Raw genomic sequence first — 24,500 nt, forward strand, 5'->3', positions numbered from 1 at the left:
TGTGTTATAAAGTAAGGAAACACAGTGCAGAGTCACACATTCAGTCTAATATCTAATCTGTACTTACTCTGATATATTCTGCTAGTCTAAAGTCTTATTTACCATACTGTTCGCACTATAAGGCGCATTTAAGATCCTTTTATTATTTTCCCCACAAATGAGAGTGTTTTATAATATGGTGCGCCTTACTGTCCATAAAATACAGCAAAGTGTAAAGATAAACTGTACATAATATTTCAATAAAGAAACAGCGACAAAAGTTGGCTATGAATGTATTTAATGTTCCCCAGATCAGAGTCACAGCATACAGTGTGTAATAATTTCTAAATTAAACAGAAATATCATCTCCTTATTTATATATTTTTTACTTTTCTTTTTTTTTTTTTAATAATCATCTATTTTTAAATCCATTATTAACATGTTCTCTTCATCTCAAGCCTTGGGTTTCTGATTTTCAACAAAGAAAGTAAAAACAAGACAACAGGTGCACGTTATCCACGCAGCGCAGCTCATCATCTGATGGACTTTTCTCCTCGGGAGGTTCATAATGTGCTTCTTTTGTTCTACATTATTCAGACCTTCATACTCACATAGTCTTTAGAAATATGGAGAACAATTTAAACATGTTGAAATGACATTAAAAAGGATGTTGAGTTTGTGAACAACATGAATGTCTGAATATGAAACAAGCAAAAACTGACTGACAACCCCTGACTAAACCAGACTCAACTAATACTGCAGTCTTAATGTTGATATTTAGCGTACAATAAATCCTGTAGGATTCATGAGCAGCTTTAGGCCGAGCTGCACAAACATTCAGTGGCTTCTTCATTTATAAATGAGATGACTCTAACACTCTTTATTGAACTGGCAGAATGAGATTAATGTAAGGGCTTGATTAGGCATGCTGATTAATGATTAGCTGATGTAGTGCAAGTGTACGTCTTGGATTCTTAATGCATTATCTCTGAAAAGAACAGCATCCAGCTGTACCATAGACCCATTTACTGCATCGTTACTCCTTAATGCCCTAAAATGAACAAAACAAGAGAGAACGAGGCTTTTTTTTACGCAGCAGTTCGCTGGTGGCCGGTTTCCAAACTTGCACCTGTTGTCCTGCTCACAAAGTAAGCAATTCATTCACTCAGAAAACAAACAAACAAACAAACAAACAAGAAACTGCATATTTACAAATATTTTGTTGGTTTGATCTTACACTTAAAAATGTACAGATAAGTCCTCTGTTCTGTGACTGGCGCTCACCATGTGCCACCGTATGTCAAGAGGAAAAAGTCTCTACTGTAATTTTATCACAATGTCGCCCTCTAGTGGTGGAGCATACAAAAACAGACGGAAAATAAAAGAAAGCAAGAATTTCAAAGTTCATGATGTTTTTGTATGCAGCTCTCTCTCTCTCGTCCACTCCAGGTTTGCTTAGATAAGTCCAAAGCTCAGAAACGTTTTCTACCACGGATAGTTATGGATGGGGAACACTGGTCCAACCAGTGATACTTCAAAGCATTATTCACAGTAGCGTTCACGCTACAAAAGTCCTGTTTTATGTTTTTTTTTTTTTGTTTTTTTTTAAATGTGTGCCTCCAGGCTCTGATCCAGTACCAAAGATTGTTGTTGTCTCGATTGTCCAGCATCTGGATCAGGATCTCCAGTATGCTAACTCAGCAATGCTAATATTTTCATATGTTACAGTGTTACTGTGCAGCAATTGACTTTTGAGTTCCTGCTGAGCCTATGTGAGCAGGCCACACCAGCAGCAAGCAGTCCAGCAGTTGTTCCACGTACGAACGAGCCTGTAGAAAAGGAATGACGCACCTCCACCACAACAGCCCGTCACTCTCACGAATATAAGTCAGGATAAGACAGAAATAATACTAACCTGTGCTGAAAGAAACTGATGTGACGAAGGCAAATGAAGAGCTATGGTGGATGTTTATGCTGTGGTCCCTATGTTCTCTAATGAAAAGACCAGATTTAGACCAGTCCTAAACCTCAGGCCTCAGGTCTTACTGGAGCTACACTAGCCTAACAGGCTATATGTATTGTTGACAAGGTCAAATAATAAGCATGGCAGGCACCAGAACAATACTACATGCATCCTGAAAGACCTTTTGTTTGTCTTGACCAATTTCGTTGGACTAACAGGCCTTCTGATGTCTGCCTCCATTGCACAGGCATTGCACAGTCCTTTGAGGCCTGTCCACTGAGGCACAACATGGGTTAGCTACCAAAAAGCACTCAAAAGATCCAGAAGACTGTAAATGAATGCTTAATGTAAATCTCATCAGCTATTCTATTAGCTAAGCCTAGCTCACTGGGCCTTCTCTGTTCTCTGTGCTTGTTGTAACCACATAGAAGGAGCGTGTGGGGTTACGCCATATATGGATCTGATGTTGGAGGAGCTACATCAATAAAATTGGTTCTCACGCGTTTAAAAGATTCACTATGTTCTTCCGACTGTGCTGAACGCTAAGAGAGCCCGAGCAGAAGAGAGGAGAGGAGTAAGGAGAAGGAAAAGCTAACGAGGGAGGCTTTTCCAGCAGAACCCATTATTCTACCATCTTTCTGACTCTTCTTCTCATCTGATTCTCTCTCTCTCTTTCTTTCACTCTAATTTCTTTCCAATTAGCAGTATTCTTGTGAGGCACTGCTGACATGCCGCTCACAGCTCACTCTCACACTCAAACGCTCAAACACACACACACACGCGAGCCCGCACACACATATGCTGGCGTTCTGACGTAAAACATGACTAGCGCTCCCCAAGCAGAATTAGCATGCTGTGGAAATATAAAGGTGCAAACAGTAGGAGAGAGTGAAAATGAAGGAATGACAGACGGTGTGAAGGTTGAAAGAAAACCAAAAAAACTGAACAAACCCTGTAAACAAATTTACCAAGCCCTATTTCAGAAGCTTGGGAGGAGCTACATATGCTTACCACGTGTGCGACGGCAGCGGGCCAGGCTAGACGATCATGGGCACGTTGCTCTGGTAGTTAGTTCACTAGTATAGTCAAAGGTATAGTATAGTGCCGCCATGATCAGTGGCCAACTGCGAAACAATAGCACCAATACTCGTACACTGATATGAAAGAATGAGGAATTTAATGAGGACATTAGCAGGGCATGGTTAAAAAGCGAGATGCGACATACGCAAGAGGAAATGATGAATGAAGGAGCGTGAGCTACTGTTTTTTTTTATGTTTGACTAATTTGTGAAGACTGCTACTGAGGACTAGTCGCTCTTGCAGATGGACACTGATTTTTGTAAATGAAAAACGGAACTTTCAACAAGGAAATGAAGCAAATATGAACAATTAAGCCTCAAATACCTTAGAAGTGTGCTGTGAGTTTACCTTCCTCGTCGTCTTAAAAATATTTCATGCATAGTTCCCACTGAGCAAACCTTTTAAATATATATCATTCTCTGTATGTATATTTTTTTATATTTATATATAGATATATATATCTATCTCTATACATGTACAAATTCTCATTCTAAGATTAAAAACACACAGCCACAATCTAACAGATGTTGGGGAGCAAATGACCAAACAAAGCATTGCGATAAAGCAAGTGAAAAAGCTAGAGTGTGATCAGGTTGGCACTTGTAACCTTCTCCTCAGTTCAATGTAGTCGTTTTTTTCTTGGTCTATCTTGTTGCAGGTGTTTACAACAGTACTTGGCACCAAGATTGCTGGTAGAAAGAACATATCCATGTGTTGTTGTGTGTCATTTGCTTACTGCACATATGTTTCCTATAAAAAAGGGCTCCACTGTGCATTACACAAGGTCACAGAGCATTTTCGGCCAGTGCTCGAAGAAGAGGAGAATGAGCTGATAATGAGGGCGCAGTAATGGAACAATGGAGAGAGTAAAGAAGAGAATAAGACATCAGAGGGATCTGATGAGAGACAAGATGAAGGGCTGATAAGGGAAGTCTTTCATCTATGATGGGGAAAGTGAAGAAACTAGGAGAAAAAAAAAATCCTTCTATCATTCTCTCTCTCTCTTCTCTGCATCAGATCTGCCATGATAACGTCACTTGCTCGCCCACTAACTACTTGGTTCCACTTTGAGAAATGTGGAAAATAATTTTAACCCTTGACCATTAATGGACAAAACGTCACTGTCAGCCACAGCCTTGCCTCACAGCAGAGTCTGAAAAAAGAAGCTGCCTCACTGGCTTCAAAGATTACAGCCATTCATGCTGCCTGTCTGCATTTGTGAGAGCACCACCGGGGGGTGCTGTTGCGCTTCTTCAACAGAGAGAATTTTTAAGACTGTAAGAGAGAGGGCTTTTATCATGGGCACAGAGAGAGAGAGAGAGTAAAAGGAGGGGTCGTGTGAAAGGGTGTGTTGTCCTCCCTCTCTCCACTAGAGGGCAGTAACTATACACGAGTGGTGGAGTGCTGGTGGGGCAGAGTGTTGTTGTGGCCTGTAGCGGTGGTGGGGAAGGTGTTGAAGGCGTGGAGAGGCTGCATTCCGGTTATGGTGCTGGGGATCATGGTGATGGTGTTGGGAGTCATGAGTGGCACGTCGTCGGGTGCCCGACGCAGCGCCAGCGTGTAATCGGGCGGGCAGGCTGGCCGCAGGATATCGTGCGGCCGCAGTGGTTCCATGTCGTGATGGGCGTCGTGCTCAGAGTGTTTCATCTGTAAGGACATTATCTCTTCTTCCTGGCTGTGCGCTAAGTCGTTAGCCGGGACGCCGCGCTGCGGGGACAAGCGATGCCGGCGCATCTCGTGCCTCTTGTCTCGCTTGTAGTAGAGAGCAGCGAAGGCCAGGATGTTGAGGAAGAGGAGTGAAGCACCCACAGCTACCGTCACGCTTAGCTCCGTGGAATAGTCTCGCGTGTCGCCGGGAAAAGGTGAGAAGCGAGGCCGCTCCGAGCTGTCTGGATCAGGGTCCGGAGGGAAGGTGGGGTATGGCATGCGGGTGGTGCGTGGGCCCTGACCCTTCCAGGACGGAGGTCGGGTAGTCCCTGGTGGTAAGCGAGTGGTTGTGGAGCTCAGGAGCTCCTCGTGTAGGTTGTGGAGATGAGGCACCAGCTCCAGCCAGAAGGCCACCTTGTTGGCTCGGTAGTTGTCACGGATGCGTGGCTTTAGGCCGATGTGGAGGTACTGCTTGTCCTTGGAGTTGAACTTGGTCCAGATGACCTCCTCAAAGCGGTTGGGCTTTGTGTGGATGAACTTGGTGTCCTGGGGAACCGGTAAGTTAGGATCCCTAGGAAGGAAAATGAAGCTTTTGTCAGTAAGGCTTATATACATTCATTTGTTTATGGTAAACTACTTTTGGCCCTATATTTGAATCTGTAAGTTCCTTTTTAAACCTTTGTAAATCTAATACCTCTATGCATTCTGTGACCGCAGCTGAGAAACGTACCCAGTCTTGGCGAAATTGGTCCAGTAGGTCATGACTACAGCACTCAGCATGACATCATTCTTAGAGAAGTTGCAGGGGAACAGGTCAGTTGCTCCAATCATCGGGACACCAAACACATACGGAATCTCATCCCCGTGTGCAGCGTCTGCCCACTCCGGCCGTGTCTCTGTTTGGCAGTGGTGGTAGAAAGTGTAGAAGTAGACCGGCGACTGATAATCCGCGTGGAGCTTGGCTGTAGCCACTGCTGGTGCCACCCATTGGTGGTCCGTGAATAATGCTAGAAGAGTCTTGCGGCGCATTTCGCCATTATCGCGGTCTGCCCAGTCTGTATACATAAACTTAATGGTTTCCCTTAAGATGTCTTTACCTTAAAGAAGACAGAAAAGAAAGAAAAAGACAGTCAAATATTTAGTATGGCAAGGTTTTAACTAATGAGACAATGAAGCAGAACAAAACAAAAAAAAATGTTTTTAGATTTAGGTTTCAACTGCTAATACAGATTAAGCAAGCCATGCCCCATTAAGCAAGCCACATTTCCTCTTTAATATATAACTTATGTATAACCATCTGCTGCAATAGCCAAACCTGAAAACTGCCACTCTCTCCTTAATGCAATTTAACACATTGTTGATGGAGAGACACAAAAGTTGCAGTCTCTTGAGTCCCTCTGGTGGCAGGCTTTTGCAACTGCAGCTACATCATAATGCAGGCAGTGTTGTGTAATATGCTAATGTGTGTATGTGTGTATTTTAGTGCATTTTAGTGCTTGACTTTAAAAATAGCACTAAAAGAAGCAGATATCATCCATATCCTTCAGGGCCTCACAACACTTACCTTCAGGGTATCCGTAGAGGTTGTCCACAAAGTTGGAAATAGTGTAATCAAATGCCGCTGCAGAAATTCCCTCCTCACTCTCTGAGCCTCCATCATCCACAAACTTCAGCCCCTCCCCTTGGTTCACTCCAATCAATAGGTCATAATTCAGAAACTCCCCCTATTGAACACAGTGTGAAAGTTACAGTACAGTGTAGTACATTAAACGGCGTATCATACCATGCAACTCTTTCCACACTAACAGACATTTCACTACGTATCTCTGAAGGGTATAAACATGCAAGCTTTTACTTTTTATATATATATATATATATATATATTTTTTTTTTTTTTTGATTATTTAACCTCCTAAGACCCGAACTCTTGCATGGTCTGATTATTTTATTTCTCTTTGCTATTTTGAGGTCTTGTGGATTTTTTGAGCATTTTTTCAGAATTTTTGGGCATAAACTGTAGGACTATTTCACAAAAGTAGGTTTCACATATTTGGCAATTATGCAAAAAATCTAAGTAGGCGGAGCTTAATAGTCACAATGGCAAAGTGGCAAAATCCTTGGGTCAAAGTGTCTTGACCCAAGGATTACAGAAAAAAATATATTTTTTTTCTGGCAAAAATCACAAATAATTATCTTTTTTTACATGACGTAGTTTCTGAGAAAAAATATGTTAACATATCAGGACTTTAGTTTTATATTTCGATAAAACACAATAAATTCGCAATTAGTAATGATGTGCAAAACATGTATTTTGTGCCTGAACACAGACGCCATTTTTGCCTGAGTGCAAACAAAAGTAGTAACAAAAATTGTGCCTCTTTGAGCAATATGGCTCATTTGAAGTGCTGTAAGTAAGTAAAAAACAAACATTAACTATATTTACTTTTCATTTAAATTTCTGAACAAAATCAAAACTGTAACGTGTTAAACTCTTCTGCCACCACTAGGTGACAGCATAAAGGTCTCAGAAGAGGACACCATTTAGTGTTGTGGTCTAGACAACCCAAAATGTGATGTCCGGTCCTAGGAGGTTAAGGATAATGCATGAGTAACTTCAATATAGCGTTTTTTTTTTTTTTTATATATAGCTTTTTTACGTGTATGCATGATACTTCCATCTGTATATATGTAGGGTAGTAACATCCATTTCTTGGATGTTCTAACACGAGTAATAAAAGTTAAAAGACTGTGAAACAGACTCCAGTCCTGGAGGACCACAAGACTGCTCAGTTTAGTGTTTTCCCTGCCTTTTAACTGATTCAGCACAACTGGGAAAATGCTAAACTATGTAGTTCTGCGGCCCTCCAAGCATGCAGCATGCTAGTTCTGAAAGTACACTTCATCAGTATGTGAGGAAGGCTACTTTCAGTTGGAAGGGAATTCTGAAGCCATTTAGACCTGCTGCATGAGGATCTCAGGGTCATCCGGCACCACGTCTCCGTCCACCACAGGCCCGAAGGCGATGTGGTAGCGTGCGGGCTGGATGTCCTGATCCACCAGCTCCCTGAAGTTTTTCCTCCGGAGGCAGTCCACCAGGTCGGCCGTCTCGCCGTACGTGCAGCCCACCTTGCGCGCCAGAATCTTGGTGTACTTCAGAGGCTGGTAGTTGATGGACCAGCTGGAGATGGCCGAGCCGCTCTGGGCAATAGCTCTCTGGAAGAGACCTGCAGGAGACCACACACAGAGCGCGTGTCTTATCAGCATACTACCTTTTGCTTTTGCAAATACACTCACTCTACATATCATATGCTTGGGTTAACAAAACACTTTTGAAGTGGAAACATTGAAAAAAAGTTTTTTTTTTCAACTTTAAAGGTCATATTAGTTGTATTGGTTCTTTTTTGACAAAAACATAAGGAACATTTTTAAATGGTGTCAAAAAAATAAGAATAAATTTGTTGAAAGGTACATTATACAGAATAACAATCTATACTAGGAGTGTCCAAACTACAGCCCACGGGCCGTTTGCGTCCCGTTTCCTTTTTTGGAGCGGCCCGCGAGGTATTTTAGAAATAGAATGAAAGTTGGCCCGCTGTTAAGCAGGTTTTTATAATGTGAGATTCAAAGTTTGAACGCTAGGTGTCAGAAATGGGCCAAAGAGTCTAAAAGCGGAGAGAGTGCGCATTTCTAGCAGAGAAAAGCGGGTCAAAAAGTCTAAAAGCGGAGAGAGTGCGCATTTCTAGCGCGGAAAAACGGGGCAAAGAGTTTAAAAGCGGAGAGAGTGTGCATTTCTAGCGCAGAAAAGTGTTTAAAAAGAGTCTAAAAGTTGCTGTAATTAAGTGGTTTAATATTAAGAGACATCATGAAATTAAACATAAATTTGAAAAATCTTAGTTTACACAACACTGTCAAAGATAAAGATAGTCAAGTAAAATGGTGTGTAAATGAAAAAAGGAAAAGAGTATTATTTAAAGTGGTATATTTCATTATTTGTTTTATTACAGAGTCTGTGGCCCGTGACTTGTATATTTCTCCTTCTGGCCCCCAACAAAAAAAGTTTGGACACCCCTGATCTATACCATTACTATATGTACTATATGTATGTTAATGTCACCACAATGCTGAGAATGGCCCACCACCCAAATAATAGCTGATCTGTGGTGGTCTATGCTATGGGGTCCTGACAATTGAAGAACAGGTTGAAAGGAGGATAATAATAAAGTATACAGGGAAACAAATACAGGACTACAGTCTGTTATTATAGCTCTACAGTACAGTACAGGACAGTATAGTTATATACGCTCAGTTGAGCTAATAAAATGAAAATAAAACTGAAAGTAAAAATGTGGTGTTAATATTATTATTAGTAGTAATATCAGTATTTATGTATTATTATGTCATTTTAGACATAATATGTTTACAGCTTGTGACAAAAACCCTAAACTAAACCATGTTAAACCAAGTTAAGTGGATGGACTGAATTCTGCATGTTCACATTTCAGTGAGGTGCTATAAAACAGCCATGACACGATTTGAGATGAACGACTCTTTACTTTTAATAATTACTTATACAGTAATTACTGAAGACATGCTGAATCTATAATCTCCATTATTACTGACCCATTTTCCTCTGACTGATGCTCTAGGCAGTGAGGAATGTGTGAATGGGGTGTGGAAAGGTGCAAGGAGTGGAAAGGACACCGCCATTTTAAATTATAACCAAAAAATTCCCATTTATCACAAAGCCCCACCAATAAGACATCGTGTTTTACTGCCAGTGAGTGCCAAGTACACAGAGCTGTGAGTCTACACACTCCACTGGAATCTTAAGCCAAATATTTCTCACTGCCCTTCTGTAAACATGACCGCAATAAATAATACAACATACTTGCAGTTTTATCAGGTGTGGTTTTGGGCTCTAAACAAACCATTTTTTATTTATTTTTTTTCAAAGGAATGAACTTTGTTGCTTAGTTTCTCAAATCTTCTCACATCGGTCAGCCTTGTGTAAGAGAGAAGAACTAAACATGCTTCACATCTGTAAAGAAATCTTATTATTATTATTATTATTATTATTATTATTATTATTATATAATAAATATATCTCAGCTTATACCACCATTTAATTGCTTAATGTAATATTCAGATCTTTATTTTTTGCCAAGGTTTAAAAATCTTAAAACAGTTTTGACAAATATACACTGACATATTGCTTTGTGGACTTTTTGTATGTACCAGGATTGATACAGAGGTCAAGATTTGCTGATAAATACTTCATAAGGATGTCATACGATGTCCAGAACTGACCTGTTCTGAGAACAGGTCTTCCTCTAGGCTGTCAGGCTGCTGATCATACACATCTCACCTAAATCAGCACCTCTGTGGATCTCTATGGACAAACCCTGCTACATTCTGCACCTTATATGTCTTATTTAATGTTTTTTCATTAATTTTAGGGTGGTCTCTAGTATGAATGAATGCTCTGTGAGCTATTTTTGTGAGAAAGTGCTGCGCGCTCCTGTTTTAGCCTGTTTTAGTTCAAAGAAGTGGTGGGTGGGGAAGAAGAAAGACAGGATTTTGGCTCCTATTAATAAATATTCATGACATGCAAATGTATTGCTTCTCATAGGCTAACAGCACTGTGACGCTCCCTTCACAGCTCTGCAGTGGGCGGTCACAAGCCAATGTGGGCGAGGTCAGGGGGCTTTTCCTGAATCACTCGTTTTTCTGTTTATTTTTTTTTATTGGTTAATGCAAACAATGATGGTAGAAGAACAGTTTTATGTGCAGCTTGCATATAGAGCTAGCTCGGAGTGACCTACTGTATTTCAAAAAGAGCAAGTACTAAACTGTTTCTTGTGAAATTACACCTTTAATTATATAATTTATGTATGATAAAAATGTTACATTTTATTATTATTTTTTTATTATTTATATGGAATACAACTGTATATACACCGACTTCCATTGTTAGTAAAGAAGTTTTTTTTTTTTTTTTTTTTTTTTTTGCTATTTTTGCTATTACCTGTGCAGTAAGTCCAGTTGTTCAATTTTGCCACTACTAAATATAAGTGGATGCTTAATCAAATTTCAAACACTACAGATCTCCAGATTCAAAAGTGATTTTGAATAAAAAAAAGTGCATGAATATTATTAAAATCGATTTGCTCATTCTTTATGAGAGAGTGAATCAGTAGTATGAAATATAAAATATAGCCTCAGTCAGGTGATTATAGATATTAATCAGGTGGTTTATTCTGACCTTCTTTTACACGCGATCAAAAAGACCAGCACCTGCAGCAACTCTCTGCTTCACCTCTCGTTCCATCTCACTGCCTCCCCCTGCCTTCACCCACAACCACTCATTAAAAAAAGACTAGCAGACCTCTGTACAGCAGCACTGCCACTTCCCCTCTGCTCCTCTACACTTTCATCCTCTTCTCTCTCTCTCTCGTGAACACAAGCACACATTCTAAAAATGATTTTTTTCTCTCTCTAGTGCAAGTATAGTGTAGATGCTTGTTAGTGAAGAGCTCTCTCTCTCTCCTCATTCTTCCTCTTCTTTTCCTCTTCTTTCTTTCTTTTTTTATTTCTTTCCTTCTACTCCCTCTGTCTCTCTCTCTCTGCCTCTTTTTTTGACTCCCTGTTTAATTATTGAAGAGTATGTTGAAGCTTCTTTCCCAGAAAGATCAATAAGTAGCTACTGTAGCTTAGTCACTACAATACCACACACACACACACACACACACACACACTTTGTAATTACTGTAGCTAAATGCATCTACCCCTAACCATCCCTAATGTTCACTTCTGCAACTAAAAACCTTTTAGTCCCTGTAATTCAACATGTTTTTTTTGTAGAAATCTAATATATGAGTGTCAGACATCTTCATGCTTTTTTTCTATTCATGTAGGGACACACAAGGAGACTAAAACAGCATAGACATCTCCATTAATCAATATTTTGATCTTATTTGAATTTATTTTTGCTCTTTTTAATCCATATATTATCATAAATTTCATCCACCACTGCACGTCTCTGTTTATTTCAGTCATTTTCTGTTGCAGTCTGCAGCCCAGGCCACACCAACCCAATATTTTCGACAAACTACACGATTCTAATGCCTTATTCTGGCTACAGGGAACAGAAAAACAACTTACAAGCCAATAAACCGGCATGAACAGGGGAGAACATGCAAAAAAACTACTTGTATTTATTTCTGTGCTTGCAACGATCAGAGCAGGTACAGCTCTTGGAGTTTGTTACAAAATGCTGGGTTAGTGCAGCTTTCTACATAACTGGGAACAAACAATAAAAAAACACATTCTGCCCTTAAAAATATTTGCAAATAATTCAGCATTAAAACCACAGTGTAAAATCAGTGTTAGCTTTAGAAAAATAAATAAAAAAACAATAGTCCTACACTAGAAAAAAGGAAACAAAAATGGTGGGTACAACCGACTGCAAATCTGAAACCCCCAACAAGACTGATTATGGTTACGGTTGACTAGTGTGAATGTATAATAAGCCATAATGAAGAACACGTACCTTTAGATAAGCAACTGATGGCAAATTCCCAATATGCTAACATGCTAATGGATCATCTACCACTGAGAAATCAAACATTTGTCATTCGTTATTAATCAAACCTCTTGGTTTCTATCAAATGCACTATAAAATCAAAGTCTGTACAACTAGTCTGTCTTTGGACACCAAACAAAAACCTCTGAATGACTGAATGCCTGTTAACCATTGAGCCCTTCAAAAAAAGAATCATATATCAACAATTTCTCCCTTTTCTAAAATGTGGACAACATTTACATTACATGAAAAATGTGTGTTTTTTTTAGATGTTTCTTCATTTATGAAGTGAATTTAGCAGAAATTATGGGGAAAATTATTTTTTTAATAAAACAAAATTGTACTTGTTTTAGACTTTTATTTACTTCTGTTTAAATCTGTAGTAACTATTTAGAATTTTTAAAAGGTTTGTTTTGCATATTTAATCCAATTTTGTGTACAAATCATCCTCAAAAATATGCCTTCCTATCCAGGGTTAGTGTGTTTTAGTCACCAGTCTCTATGATCCCTGCCCTCTTCTCCACATCCCAAACCCCCCCATCATATTACAGCTGTGTTTTGTCTGCTGGGATTTGACACAGGCCATCGAAGGAAGCCTAGCTGACATGACTGGCATCTCCAGGGAGGAGGGTTGTCATGGCTTACCTGCAGTGATTGATGGGTCAGGGCTGGACGACTGGTGTTAGGTGCGGATGACAGTGAGGATGAGGACGGTGGGGACGAAGATGGAGGTATTTTTTGACAATGGAGAAGAATGGAGTGAGACAGCAGTGACAAACAGATGATGTGAGTCTGGAAGTGCAGGTGAAATTATACACATAACACACACACACAAATACACACACACAAACACACGTACATAGAGCTCTGACATTAAACATTAATAACTAAAAGCTAACAAACACTAGTTAAGTGTTAAAAAATTAAAGCATTCAGACAAAAACAAGCACAAACACACTAATGTACACATCTATATCAGTTTAACATGAAGAAGACTGAAAGCAAGAAGACAGCCAATACCCAAAGCACCTTAGGTGTTAATAAATGAAGTAAAATAAACTCATATGTAATATTAATCCTAACATTTAATAATACTATCCTGCACTACTGTCAGCAAGTCGAAATATACACTGAATGAACACTGAACAGTGTGTTTATGGCAAGGTGACGTATGTTTAAGCAAGGCCTGATAATGGATAACAAATGGACGGGCTATTCAATTTGCAAAGCTGTGAAAGCATTTAACATTTCACAATTCACAGTGTCATGTGTTAACCGGGAGTATATCATAGAAGGCATTACCACACACAGTGGACAGCACAGTGAGTGGTAATGATTGTGTCCAGCAGTGTCTGGCTAGAAAGGTCCCAAGACCCAAACATACAAATGTAGCATTCTTTAACTTCTATGGAACATAACAAATCATGGGAGAAACACAATATTAGGTCCCATTTCTTTAAAAAGAAAATTGTCATAGTATAAACACACCATCATATGGAAATAAGTAAAAAAAAAAACTTTGATCTAATCAGAACTGTGTTATCTGAAGATTCAGAGTACAACACTATACACTGATATCTAATGTTCAGAGTTTAAAACAGCAAATAAAACACTTTCTTACACCTACCTTTGCATTTAAACTAAATATAGCTATTATAAAATAATAATAATAATAATAATAATAAACAACTTAGTTGGTGTCAGTACCATTCTGCTGTTTCTGGCAAAGTTTCTCCAAAAAAGTCTCCTAAATTGTAACAAACAGTGATCTTACCTTCCGAATGATGGGACAGGATGAGCAAGTTAATGCAGGTGGCTCCAGCTCCTGAGCCGAAAATCGTGATGCGCTCTGGATCGCCCCCAAAATGACCAATATTCTCGTTCAGCCAGCGCAAAGCCTGGATCTGATCCAAAAGCCCATAATTTCCTTTAGCAGACTGATCCCCTGTGCTGAGAAAACCTACAGAGAGAGAGAGAGAGAGAGACAGATAAAAAGAGAGATGCTGAATAAACAAGGCCACCACTTTGGCAAGTGTGCTACAGTCTTTAACAACAAATGAAATGGAAATGGAAGTGAACTAAAGCACAGAGAAAGCACAGAGTGCATTGCGAGAGAAGGGAGAATAAGGACAGTATAGCTGTGAGGGAAAAGACTTCCTTTAACTTGTTAAACCGTGTTTTGAAAAGTGTCCAAAACACTGATTTATTTCAGCCAACTTTACACCGTTTTTACAGAAATAAAACAACAGCAGTACCAGTGTTCCCTATTCAGAGTTACCTCACAGCACAAAACCAAGGTGTACTAATAAATGATAAATACACGAGACTGGAGCAGAGTGTGTATCTGTGAGAGACAGAAAGAGAGAGAGAGGAAGAGAGAGAGTGAGAGGGAGAGACAAAGAGAGAGAGAGAGAGAGAGAGAGAGAGACAGAGAGAGAGAGATGGTGGGTGTTTGGTGTTTTGAGCTGAGCTGAAGAGACTGTTTCATCTGCCTCCAAGACACCAGCAACTCTACATGATCAAAGCTTGACTCTGCACATGCACACACACACACACACACACACACACAGATGCTGAGTATCTCAAAAATGCGTGAAACGTCTTCTGAATGCTAAAAGAAAAGCAGAACAGCTATAAAAAAAATGACTTTTTGCTGCACTTCCACTGATTCCCACTGAGTCCCAAAAATGATAACATGTTGCACCCTTTTATCTCCTTTAGCACCGTGCAATCACACAATTACCCTCACAGCATGTGTATCACTGCACGGCATGAGTCTGTGGATAGATTATACGTAATCTGCAGTTTACAGCTAGACTGAATGTGTTAGAAGGTCTATTTGACATATCTGACATTTTTGATAGGTGGGGCCAGAATGTATTTTTTTTTTCTCGTTTCACAGCCGTCACTCATGGCAGCTTACACTACAACAAGATGACACACACACACACACTCTGTGTGTTTAATCTTGCAGATTCCTATGACATTTTGTCTGTGCTTGCAGAAGGGAGTGAGACTGGTTGCATTCAAAAGCCTGCAGAACTAAACTAAACTAAAGAGATTATTTAAAGGTAAGCTATTTTTTATTGTGCTGACTCTGATCCAGGTAGTCAGTAGGCCTATATATTAAGCTTTATGTCTGTACTGCTATGTTCTAGATTCGAAACAACTTCATATCATCATATTATCAATCACATGTGGTCCCAGCGTTAGATACAGGGTTCATACACTTTTCAAACAATACATTTTAATTACTTTTCCATACCTTCAAGGCACATTTTCATGACTACACGATTTTAAAAACATCAGTGCTTAGTTTAGTTGGTAATTTTCCTATTTCATATCTATTTTTCTGTTTTTATTAAATGTTGTTATTAGCTTTTTAGCTTCTAGCTTGTTGCTGCCTTCTTTGTTATTTAGCATACAGAACGCCTCACTGGTCTTTTAAATGAATGTTGATTTATTAATTTAGCTGTATCTAGCTATTTTAAGCCAGACAGGCACTGTGTGATTTTTTAATCAGGTGCGGAGAGCTCATCCGCATGTTTGAATGGTTTGTCCTGTAGGAAAACGCAGGCGATTTATATGCTGACAACAGTATGATTTGTTACATTGAACATAGTTCTACATCACATCACAGACCATTTTCTTTAGCCTAACCCGACAGCGCACCAGGAAAGCAGTGAGAATTCTCGCCGGCCCAAATTCGGGCATCGGGTCAAACTCGGGTTCAGGCTGGGGTCCGGGCTCGGATTAGGGCAGACAATCTAAACTCTAGTATGCAGAACTATATTATTATTGTTATTAATTTTCCCATTTTTAAATAGCAGAACACTTTGACTTTTATTTCTCTGTCCGGACCTGACCCGAGATTTCCCATCACTTTCCACGGGCCGGGTCGGGCTCCAGGAAATAGTCTGTGATGTAGTCATCTGTTTTTTAATACTATTTTTATTTTATATAAAGCTATGGTATGATAATCAACATATAGCTAAGTAACCAAGTATTATTGTTAACGAAAATGAAAAAAATAACGAAAACTAAAAGTGAAAGTTCTCCTTAACTGAAGCTAATAAAAACGGTAATTAAAAGAAAAAACTAAAACGAACTGAAATTACAGATTGAATACCCTCATTTTCGTGTTTGTTCATTTATTTATAAGCGCACAGAGTTTTGTTGAGTGTTGTTGTGTTGTGTTGGATTCTGAGGGGGTCAGATTATGGCAACACACTGCAGCGTGCAGCGCCTCGTCGTTCGTGAAATAACTTATATTTACAGCGCTCGAGCTAGCCGCGAAATAACGACAGAAAACCCTGAGGAAACTGCAGAATTCTGTATAGGATTAGAATATCAGCGCGAAGGAGATAAAAGCACGTGTTTTGTAGAGAAACAGGAGATGAAGAATAAACTCCACTCAGCTATAAGTCTGCTTGAGAAGCAGCTGTAACTTTACCTGTGAGTAACTCATACACCAGAACACCCCACGCAGCAGGATAAACTGATAAATCTGATCATTTCTGTGAAAATTAGTGAAACCTGTAGAGTTTATTGAGTTTTTGCTGTATGATTTCCTCAGTGAGAAGCCCCACCCCATAACCAATCAGTGAGCACCAACTGCTTACCCCTCCTACTGCTCTTTCATTGTTGATGCATAGAATGTCTTAAATGTCCCGTTTTTCAAAGTACAGATTTGGTACGTCACATCACGTGGTTAATATACCGTCACTATTTTACTATACCGTCACCATATTTAAATACCGTGGTATACCGAAATACCGTCATACCGCCCAACCCAAGTCACATACTTAAAATTTATACAATAATATTCAAACAACCAAAAGTTTACTTTATATGTCCAGTTAAAGTTTCTGTACCATACTTCTTATAAATGCATTCACAATTGGACTTACTTAACTAAAATGGCTCAGCTGTGAGTAATATAAAAACAGCTTCTCAAATTACAAAAAAATTACAGCTTCTCAAAAAAACTCACACATACACACACACACACACACACACACACGCTGGTCTGTTCACACACATGTTCCCCACATACTGGTGCACAGCAAGGCATCACAAACAAATTCCCCTGTTTGAGAAATGCACACTAAAGAGAGAGTAGCTCTCAGTGAACAGACACACACACACACACACCCACAAACCAGAGCCAAGTCTGCAATTATAATTACACATCTACTGTATAGTCGTGTGGCTCTGCAGCTGTCACAGCAAGAGCTGGTACTGAGTGCAACTGCCTAACCATCTGCACACAAACACACATCCCACTGTAAACACACACACACACAACTTACACAATGTGCACAGCTTGCCATGCAAGATGCATGAGTGGCTTCAGTGCCCTGAAGAATTTATTCCTAAAATATTGTTAAATACAATAAAAGGAACAGTGCTTGGGGTAAGCGTTTATTAACTGATTCTAAAAGTTGCACTTTTACTACACTATACATTCTCTTTTAAATTCTACTTTAACCCATCTGTAACGAGGGACCAGACGGGAGGCGGACGTAAAAGCAGGTAAGACCAACTAATTTATTAAATAACAGATAAACAAACAGACAAATAAGAAGTAAACGAGGAAAATATAAATACATAAACAAACAGGGAAAATACCAAAAGGCTAAACTAGACAGATAATAACTAACAAGACTGGAGATATATATAAGGATAAATACGAGGAAAAACTAGGAACAGAAATAAACAAGAAATAAACAGAACGTAAAGAAAACCGTGGATATCACAAGGGCTAACGTGGCTAGACAGACAACGGGAGTGGGTGCAAAGACCGACGGATAAACATGGACTAACAGGTACTATATATAGTAACATGAAACACTGAACACCTGGGGAAGGGGCAGAGCTACAAATTAGACACACGTGACGGAAAATTACAGGAGAAACACAGGGGAACAGAGCGAGGCCGTGACACCATCAGACTGCATTTTTTTTTGCAACAATATGTTTACTTTATCTATCACTGATTTCTGAGGAGACATAAGGCAGTCAAGCAGAGGACTGTGGGATAGAGGTGGACCAAACAAAGTAAAGAGAGTAATACTTTTCTAAACTTTCTGATCAATTACAAATAAACCTTGTATAAGAGTATAAGTATCATGTCTTTCTGATGTCCATGTGTAAACCACAACCATAACATTACAAGATGTAGTTAGAAAATGTAAACTTTTATTTTCATCTAATCATATTATACCCAAATTTAAACTCCAGATGTTAAAACGAAGCTGTATATGCTCTTTTATCTACAGTTTCATGTTAATAATTTAATGTCTTATTGATATAGTCCTAATTATTTTCATATGGAACAGACATGTTTAAATAAAACAGAAATTCAATTTCCCTACAAAGTTCCACATTTTTAGTAGTTTTTGACTTTATATACTACGAAACTACGATATACCCAGGCTAAGACAAACCTTGAAGTGCTGGCAACCTGCCTCGGGTGTGTAAGGCCCTGGATCAAAACAGGAAAATTATTATTTGTTTATTTGTTTGTAATGCTTATTCAAAAGACTTGGATACACGCCTTCCATTTGTAAAGATATTTCTGTCCACAAAGAGATGAAAACACTTGCATGAGTATACACTAGCCCTGCATGGGGTGATAATATCTCATAAAAAGGGACATCAACACAGCACACAGAGGTTTAGTCCCAAATTACACACTACTCTCTATGTAGTGTACTATACAAATCACAAATTTATGGATTTTAAATTTAAACAGAGCGTTATATAATATTTGTAAAAATATATATATTTACATTGACTGATGTATGAAAATCTGAAATGATAATCTGATGATTAATTGTTTGATAATTTATGTAGTTCAGTATCTAGAGAGTATATAAGTACAAGTATTTGAGATTCAGGCAGAAACATGTACATATTGTGAAGTCAGTGTTTTTTATTTTATTAAGCATGTTTCCCCCCTATTTACATTACAACACTGAAAACATGGACCTTTGAGGGTTTTTTTTAAATCTCCACCTTTAAGGCATGCTTGTCAGTCCTGTCACTGATTGTCTGCCTGCCACGGACTTTAAAAACTTCACTTCCGATGATGCACCCGCACTGAATCTTACGAACGTGCTGGAACATGTGACTCATCAGCGCTCCATTTCACCCTCATTCTAATCACACACACCTGGACTCTGGACTATAAGTAGCAATAGCTTTTACTCACCCGTCGTCCAGTATTGAACCTATCTCGTATAGCTCTTCTACCTTGCATTTTGTTTCTTTTGTCGCAGACCCTTTTTGCTCTTGAGACCACTCTTCAGCCTAGCCTTTTAGGTTTTGACCTGATTTTGTTTTTGGATTTCCTGTGTATGACCCTCTGCCTGAAACACTCTGGTATGTTCTTTGTTTACGCTGCCATTTTGGTACTTGCTCTGCCTGCCATTGCTTACTCTTATCTGCCCAAGTCTTTATTTAATAAACCATTTTTATTGTATTCGCACCGGTCTGTCCTGCGTTTGGCTCCCGTGACAGTGCTTTAAAAAAGCTGGATTTTCAGTGTTCAAAATTTCTGTTTTCACGTAGCCAGTGAGGAAAAACAGAGATAAAACTACAGAATATGTGTGGACTGGCCTCAAAGTACAGTTCAGTACAGCTCAGTCTTCAGATTTCTAAAGCAAAACACAGTGCGAGCTGCAGTGTTGTGTGCTGATACTTTAAGCCTTCTCTAATTAGTGTGGTTTTACTCTCACCATAATCATCATCATCATCATCATTATTATTATTTGCTGGCAGTGCTATCCTAATTACGCTATAAATAAATGTTTGTGAGTGTGTGAAAAAGTTCACATTGCTAAGAAATGATCTGGCCTTGGCATTTCATTCCTTTCACTGATCCACTGCAAGAACTGTTTAAATGAGTCACTTAGTAAGAAGCTACACATCTGAAACCACGACTTTCAAAGGTTTCAGCCAAACAAAAGCAAGTAAGAGCACGACAAATTGACTATTTATAAGACAAAACTACAGCCTTCCACTGCATTCCTCATTTAGACTCCTTTCTCTTTTTTCACGTTGCTTTTTTTTTCTTCCTCTCCTCTCATGACGGTCTCTTGCTTTTTGGCTTTTGTTCTAATCTCTCTCTCTGTAAAAGCTTCTTGGCAGAACTGCTCAAAGCAAGTACAAAGCAATTAAAATCAGAGTCAACATGTTACATATGTTAAGCTGTATTAATTGAGAAATGGGGAGTGGGGGGCAGGAGGGAGGGGTAAATAATGAAATGTAGCACAATGAACTAAATACTGAAGGATTTAAGTGGGATTTGTGGTCCAACACATCTTTTTTTTTTTTTTTTGCTTTTTTTTCTTTCCTCATAGCTTCCAGGAGCAAAAGCCTCAGATCTGAGCTGTTTTTCCTTCCTTTTCATCTCCTTCTTTCTTTCTCTCTTTCTCTTTGACCTTCCCTCAGTCACTCTCTTTCCATCTCTCCTCTAATTTACCTCCATAAATAAAATATTTCCTGCTTCTCTCTCTCTCTCTAACACACTGTCCTCCCATCTTTCTCTTTGCAGCTTTTTCTTTGCCTGCTCTTTCTCTCTCTCTCTCTGTCTCTGGAGAGGGGTGGATGTTCAGTGAAAGCTGGAAGTTCAGGCCTGCTCTCAGTGGACACTTAGTGTTTTATGCCTCACTCTACTGCATTCTGATTAACTTCAGAACTGAAGGGTATATGCTAGTAGTGTGGGTATGCACACTATATGAAAAGAATGCTGGAGTACTAGAGAGTTAGTAAGGTCAGGATGCTGGATGATCACCACCCCACCTCATCCCAATCTCATCCCAGTCTTATCCCAAATGTATTGAATGGAGGACCATCATTTTAGAGAACATTCTGGGGTTTTCTTACCACTCTAGCCCATGCCTGGCATTAGGAATGATACCATGATAGGGATGTACACTTTTATCTGTTTCAGTCATATTTTCATATTCTATTAATAATACTACTCTCCAGAGACATATCTGTAGCTGAGTAACCGACTCCACTGATAACATCCATGATTTCTATAAATAACAGTCATTATCAGAACCACTCTAATGACTGGATTGCCTGTCAGGTTCCTAGAGTTTTTACTGAATTGGAAAAAAAATGCTGTTTTTAGCTCACTGGTGTCATTAAATAATTTAAAAAGTTTTATTTTTAACCATCTTTTACCTTTTATTTCTTTTATTCTTTTAATTACATCTAAATTTACCTTTTAGCCTTTTTTATGTATTTTATTTATATACTTTTGGTCTTTTACTATTTTAATATATTTAATCCTTTTATTTATGTTTTATTTTACGATTCAAATTATTTATCACTTAATTTTACTGCTTTACATTTTAGCCTGTCCACTTAATTATTTTATTCTGACTTATTTAATTTCTTATTAATTAAATCTTATGTTGTTAGCTTGTTTTTCTAATGCTTTTACCATTTAATTTAGATTTTTTTGGTATGAAGTTCCTTATTTTAGCTCACCTGATTAAAGGCTTGATTTTAATTTAAATTTAAATGTATTTTTCAGTTCCTTTAAGTTGTAAATGCTCGGCTGTTTTGAAAGTGAGGGTTACCCTCAATGGATGGATGGATGGATGGATGGATGGATGGATGGATGGATGGATGGATGGATGCTTTATTGATCCCAGAGGGGAAATTCTAGTATGTATTATCAAATCAAATCAAATCAAATTTATTTGTATAGCGATTTTTACAACTGTAAAAAGCGCTATACAAATGTTGGCACAAAGCAGCTTTACAGAAACGTGATCACAGGACAAAGAGTCAGGCAAAAGATTAAACATAAAAAATACATAATACAAAACCCCCAGTGAGCGCGGAGGCAAGGAAAAGTTATCAGTTTGCATATTACAATGTTTTACTGAGTAAAAATAAAGGTTGATTGATTGCGCTGTACGTACTGTACATACGTGTGTGTGTGTGTGTATTTTGCTGCTAAGCTTGCGTGCTTATATAAATGTATACACATATCCGTATATAAACGTATTGTCTGTGCTGCTATGCAGAAACGATGTGCACTAAGACTGTATTTAAATAAGCACTAGCAGCAAGCGTTCCATTTAACACAGTGAAGTGCTTGATAATGGCTTGCCCTCTGACTACAGTGCTACCTAATGTGAGAGTTTTATAGCAGTGTGTGTGTTCGGTGAAGCAGCACATCATAAAGTTGCAGTTTGTAAATGATGAACTAAAAGCCATTCAGTTGTTTGTGGAATTGGATGTTTAGAACTCAGTTATAAAAGTAAGTAGGTCCATGTACAGACCCTAACAGTTTAGGGGGTTAAAGGTGTAATAGGATGAGAGTAGGTCTGTGTGTGGGTGTGTGTACTGTAGAGTCAGAACCAAAAAGTCCAGGTTTTCTCTAGTTGAATTCTCACTGAGCTTGCAGGGACAAGTCCATTGTGGCAACACACAAACACACACACTTAGAAAAAATGTGAAGAAAACAGGGAAGGCTTAGACTGAGTAAATAAGCAAGGGAAAGAAAGACAGCCAGACAGAGTACGAGAAAGAAAGAGAGAGAGGGAAAGAGAGAGAGAGACTATGTATGAACACTGCTGATTTGTTGCATTATAAACAGGGCTCTGAATCAGCTTGAGGAACAAATACCTTGGTTATACCTGTTCAAGGCCAAGCACATGAAAATACAAGTGTTAATGAACCCAAGACACATTTAAAACTAATGCACATCCAGTTACTCAAACAACTTCAGGAGATCTAAAGCCCTATGGGATTAGTTTCTCAGGGGGACGTCTGTGAAAAATATTTCACACTTTTACTCTTGACTGCAATTGAAAAAAAAAAACAGGAGGACCAGTGAGTTTTTGGGCTTTCTCTGTCACATGACATCGCGTTCAGTAGCTCCTCCATTTCCAATCACTATTGTGTTTATGTGGATCTCCATGGAAACACGCACCCAAAGTATAATTATGATGTGTAGCAGTGGACAAATTATTATAAAACTATTTTATAAAACATGAGGTGACAAAACTCAGAGATCTGCGTCTGGAAGGGAATAAAATTACCGCAGGACCACAGAGTTCAGCGAAAAACAGTAGATAATTCAGCCGTAATTTTCTCAGAGGACGTCTTAAAAAAAAAAAAAAAAAAAAAAAAAACACACACATGGTCGTTCCGGAAGGACCCCCTAAGAAACTAATCCCACTCAAATAGGGCTTAATACACATCTAAACACATGTTATAGCAGTGTACAAGTATCCATCTTCCCAAGATGCAACTGACAACCAAACCCCCCCCCAAGTACAACAGTCCCTCCTCCTCCTCATGCAATCTGACTATTTAGTCACTTTCTCGTCAGCATGGACAGCCGAACCTGCTGCCTTTCCATAAGTTTAAATAAATGCACAATTTGGATAAATTTCAATCTGATTAACTGATCAAGTGTAAATGCATGTAATTAGATTATATTTGGATTCAATGACCAGGTATAAACAGGGTGTTGGATTTCTGGCCATTAGATTGGTTGACATGTGGTTCAGCATGCTGAGCGCTGTCAATATGATCGCAAAATCGCTGGTTTGAATCCTGATCATGCAGCTTGCAATTAGCTGCTGGAGCCTTGAAAGGCACAATTGGGTGGGTAGATGGCGCTCCTTCCCCTCATCACTTCTAAGGTGATGTCACTGAGCATAAGGCATCTGTGAGCTGATGTATCTGAACTGAGTCGCTGCACTTTTCATTAGAGTGCGCTGTGATGCTACTCTGCAGTGCTACATTAGCAGCGGTTTGAAAAGAGACAGTGGCTGACTTGATATGTGTTGGAGGAGGCATGTGCTAGTCTTCATCCATCGGCCTAGCTAAACTGGGGAGAAAATGGTTTAAAATTAGAAATAAACATTAGCTACTAGCTACTCAGCTGTAGCATCCCTCGAATCTGAGCTCATGATTTTTGTTGTGAATGTAAATACACATCGTGACTAGTCTACTTTCCTCTATAAATATTGTGATGCCCCATTGATGTTGAGGCTGCATTTAGTAAATATGTAATTAATGGAATCTAACAAAGCTGAACATTATAGACATTATATTGGCAAAAACAGTCAAATAGAAATCATTCTGAACAAGAAAACACATGAATAAGGATATAAGGCCTTTTACCATTACCATTTACATTATTGTAATCTTGTATCTGAATGAGCTTGTGTATTCACTAAGGAAAATAAGATTAATTGGCTATGTACT

General features: G+C 38.8%; 1 protein-coding gene across 3 annotated transcripts in view; it reads right to left on the reverse strand.

The window, feature by feature from the left end:
• Window positions 1-260: 260 nt before the first annotated feature.
• nlgn2a (neuroligin 2a) overlaps window positions 261-24,500 on the reverse strand; it is a 248,713-nt gene continuing 224,473 nt past the window's right edge. For all 3 annotated transcript variants that reach the window (XM_007250160.4, XM_015606053.3, XM_049481913.1), the window contains 5 exons: window positions 14,026-14,211; window positions 7,628-7,893; window positions 6,234-6,393; window positions 5,400-5,766; window positions 261-5,240 (listed from right to left, as the gene is read on the reverse strand). In XM_007250160.4, the coding sequence (XP_007250222.1) occupies window positions 4,406-5,240; window positions 5,400-5,766; window positions 6,234-6,393; window positions 7,628-7,893; window positions 14,026-14,211 (1,814 nt within the window). In that variant the 3' untranslated portion in view covers window positions 261-4,405. The remainder of the gene's footprint in view (window positions 5,241-5,399; window positions 5,767-6,233; window positions 6,394-7,627; window positions 7,894-14,025; window positions 14,212-24,500) is intronic.

Source organism: Astyanax mexicanus, chromosome 8 (genome assembly GCF_023375975.1).
Source record: "Astyanax mexicanus isolate ESR-SI-001 chromosome 8, AstMex3_surface, whole genome shotgun sequence".
Taxonomy (NCBI): domain Eukaryota; kingdom Metazoa; phylum Chordata; class Actinopteri; order Characiformes; family Acestrorhamphidae; genus Astyanax; species Astyanax mexicanus.